Genomic DNA, 3,924 nt, shown 5'->3' on the forward strand with positions numbered 1-3,924 from the left:
GTGGGCTGTCTGACTCTGAAAGAAAAAGGCTATATGAGTTGAAGGGTAAACAATAGAAACTCTGCAGATATGTAGAATCTATATGGAGACAAAAGGCTAGACAATCTTGGCTCAAGTTGGGGGACATAAACACTCGCTTCTTCCACATCTCAGGAAAAGTCAGGGGATGTAAAACTATATTCATCATATTATATACAATGGGAATAACCTCTCGAGTCTAGCTAAAATCAAAGAAGGAGCCAAATCATATTTCTCAAACATTTACTCTAATCCCCTAATTTCTAGACCCACGATGGGTAATGCAGGCTTTATGAAGCTTAGTGAGAACCAGGCTACATGGCTTGAAAGAGATGTTACCATAGAAGAGGTTCACTTGGCCATCTTCAGCAGTGAAGGCTCCAAGGCCCAAGCCCTAACGATTTCAACTTCAAGTTTTATAAGAAGTTTTGGGAGTTAATGAAACATGATTTATTCATAATGGCTCTTGAATTCTTCAAGAGAGGTAAACTTCTTAAAGGTATTAACACCAGCTATATTGCTTTAATTCCAAAAGTTGCTGGCAACTCCTCCTTTAATGATTATAGACCTATTAGCTTATTAAATGGGCTATATAAGATTATTGCTAAGATTCTTGCCACCAGACTAAAAGAACTTATGTGGTGTGTGGTTAGCCCCTCCCAATCAGCTTTCATTGTTGGCAGGAACATCCTGGACTCGGTTCTCATTGCCAATGAAATGCGATTCTATGAAATCTCGGAGCTGTCAAGGTTTCTTTCTTAAACTTGATTTCAGAAAAGCTTTCGACATTGTGTCCTGGTCTTACCTTAATGATGTTATGGGCTACATGAAATTTGGTGCTCGATGGAGAAAATGGATTATGGCATGTGTCTCGACCATAAGACTTTCAGTTTTAATCAACGGTTCCCCCACTCCTGAGTTCGTAGTTTCTTGTGGTCTTCGACAGGGGGACCCCTTCTCCCATTTTCTCTTTTGTTTGGCTGCTGAAGGTATCTCTGTTTTCATCAGCAGGAGCCTAAAAATTGGTGCACTGTATGGGATGGACTCTGCAAGTGTAAAAGCTATTCATCATCTGCAATTTGCAGATGACACACTTTTCTTCACCAAATAATCTTCAATGCCTGTTAAATGTCAAGAGAATGTTAAGATGGTTCAGTTTGTGCTTGGGGCTCAATGTCAACTTCCATAAGAGCAGTTTGGTGGGTGTGAATGTTGCTGAGATATATGCTGAAGGGATTTCTGGTGCTCTCAAATGCATATGTGATACTCTTCCAATCAAATACTTGAGACTCCCTTTAGGTGCTTATCCAAATAGGATCTCCATATGGAAACCTGTTCTCTCACAAATTCGAGGGAGACTCAACTCTTGGAAGGGGTGGCTATTATCAATGGCGGGGAGAATAATTCTGATCAAAAGTGTAATCTCTACCATACCTCTCTATTACATGCCCATCTCCTGCATCCCAAAGGCAGTGGCCCGTAAGATCACAGCTATGCAGTCTCTGTTTTTATGGGATGGGAGTATTGATAACAGGAAAATTCACTGATTAGCATGGGAAACAGTGGCGAAAGAAAAAGACAGGGGCGGTCTTGGTGTTGGGACTGTATCAGCAAAAAATAAAGCTCTCCTCTTCAAGTGGATTTGGAAATTGGGAAGCAATGACAAAGCTAGTTGGGCAGATTTCATTAAGGAAAAATGCAGACCAAAGTTCATAAATGGGGTGCCCTAATTCAGGAAAAAACTCTTAGGGATTTGGTGAGGTATCTGCTCTACCATTACTAGTAAGGATCTTGATAGCACTCTTATTCGTGCTAGCTGTAAACTTAAAATGGGTAATGGTAACCATGTAAACTTTTGGTCAGATACTTGGTTGTCTTGCTTCTGTTTAGCTAACTCTTATCTTGCTCTCTTCTGCCTGTCCTCCTCCAAAGCAGGGATTGTTAGCCAGATGGGATACTAGACAGACGATACTTGGTATTAGAATCTGAAATGGATAAGACCCCTTAGTACTAGTGAGAATCTATTGTTTCAAAGGCTATTGTCTGATCTTAATCTTACAGTTATTCATCGATCGAAAGAAGACATGTTGATTTAGAAATGGGGGAAGGATGGAGGCTATACTATAAACTCTTGTATGCTTGCCCTTGAAAGGATCAATTCTGCTGGAATTAAAACTTATGTTACAGATGTCTGGAAATCTATTTGCCCTCCAAAAACAGAAATGACTTTATGGTTGGCCTTAAATGAAGGCCTTTGCACAAGAGCCTTCCTGGTTAAGAGACACATCCTGAGCCCTCAAGATGATTATTTCCCTTTCTATGAGCATCATTCTGAAATTGTCTCCCACATCCTCATGCATTGCCCAGTGGTCTAAAAACTATGGAATAAAATTGTAGCTTGGAGAGGTCTGAGCTGGGTAATGCCATATGCCCTTGACAACCTTCAATGTCAATGGCTAGGTCTTCTACAGGAAAATCATTGTAAGTTTGAAAGATCTGTTTAGGGGGGCTTTATATTTAGCATTGTCTGGACTATATGGAATGCTAGGAACATTTTGATATTTGAGGAAAAGCATCCAATCTGGGAAGATGTCCTATGGCATTTGTTCTACTTTGTAGTAGGTTGGACTAGAAATCTGAATTCTTCATTTTGGTATACAGGTGCTGATCTGTATAGGAATCACGAATGTATTTCGGCTTGGTCCGCTTAAGTTATGATTTCGTTGGGTTTTTATGTTGTTGCTCCATTAGTAGGGCTGCTTGTTTCCTTATTTTTCTTCCTTGTAATTAGGTTGATGTCTAGGCTACAACCTATATAGTTAAAGCTTTGCTCTCTCTGTTCAGGTTTTCTCTTTTTATTCTATATATATTCTTGATTTCACAAAAAAAAAGAGAATTGAAACCATAATTTATTATAATCATCTTAATATTTTTTGTTCTTAATTATTTAATTATAAAAATTATTCTTATTTCATTGAAATTAAAATTTATGAAGAAAAAGTTGTACATGTTAACTAGAATTTCTTTTAATTAAATTTATACTAACATTTAAATTTATGACGCTAACTAAATATAAAAATGTAGAAAATACAATATTAATGCTTTAAATTTCTAAAAAGTGATTGCATTTAAAATAAAATAATGAATTATTCAACATTTTATATTCTTTTTTCATTTAGAGAACAATGAAAAACTTATAAGGAAAAATTGTAAACAAAAATATCTAACATGTGTTCTCCAAGCCAAATACAAATTTAGGAAATTTAAAAACAAGTTTTCGAATTCGCTGAGTAGAGAAATATTATATTTGAAGAAGAAGTTCCTGTTTAGAAAAGTAAAATCACTCTGCTTTTGAACAACCTCTGAATTTCTCTCTATTTTTTTTCATAAGAAAAAAGCATTAATTTCTGGAAAAAAAACATATGAAACGACATGAGAATAAATAGCAATAATAACGATAAAGAAAGAGACTTAACAATAAAGAAAGAGACTTAATGATAATAGTAAATAACCTTTTTTTATTAACCTATATATATCAACTTCATTAAATACAAATTAAAGATGTATTAATGAACAAAGTAATCACTGACGAAGCATTTGGAAACCTTTTACTTATAAATTAATTAGTAAGTCGTGTCCTTCAATTCAATTAAAGAATCCACAATCTTCATCTCTTCCCGGGTAGTTGAGTTTTAAGCAAGATGGCAATTTTTCAAACAAAATATTTCATGGTTCTATTGTGTTTGATTGGTGTATTTATGGGTACACCAGGACTCGCAGGACGCAGTATTGCACCATCGGGAGAATCTATGCCCCAGCTTAGCAAATATTTAGCAGGTTGTGCTGCAAAGTTGACTGGAAAATGTGGAGCAGAGATTTTTCTTAGTTTTAGTGGCAACAATAATA

At 36.1% G+C, this 3,924-nt stretch overlaps 1 protein-coding gene across 1 annotated transcript; it reads left to right on the forward strand.

Annotated features, from left to right (window-relative positions):
- Nucleotides 1–292: 292 nt before the first annotated feature.
- Nucleotides 293–1,565, forward strand: LOC112326566 (uncharacterized). Its single transcript, XM_024595037.1, has 4 exons — nucleotides 293–403; nucleotides 499–767; nucleotides 965–1,007; nucleotides 1,104–1,565. The coding sequence occupies exons 1-4, from the start codon at nucleotides 293–295 to the stop codon at nucleotides 1,563–1,565; spliced, it is 885 nt and encodes a 294-aa protein (XP_024450805.1).
- Nucleotides 1,566–3,924: the final 2,359 nt, after the last annotated feature.

The sequence above is a fragment of the Populus trichocarpa genome, chromosome 2 (assembly GCF_000002775.5).
Source record: "Populus trichocarpa isolate Nisqually-1 chromosome 2, P.trichocarpa_v4.1, whole genome shotgun sequence".
Classification (NCBI taxonomy): domain Eukaryota; kingdom Viridiplantae; phylum Streptophyta; class Magnoliopsida; order Malpighiales; family Salicaceae; genus Populus; species Populus trichocarpa.

What these genes read in the sequence shown, in the direction of transcription:
- LOC112326566 (XM_024595037.1), top strand. Translation starts at nt 293, where the DNA reads ATGGGTAATGCAGGCTTTATGAAGCTTAGTGAGAACCAGGCTACATGG. An exon ending in GAAATCTCGGAGCTGTCAAG is followed by an intron (nt 768 to 964) that starts GTTTCTTTCTTA and finishes GGTCTTCGACAG; the next exon opens with GGGGACCCCTTCTCCCATTT. An exon ending in CTTTTGTTTGGCTGCTGAAG is followed by an intron (nt 1,008 to 1,103) that starts GTATCTCTGTTT and finishes TGCAATTTGCAG; the next exon opens with ATGACACACTTTTCTTCACC.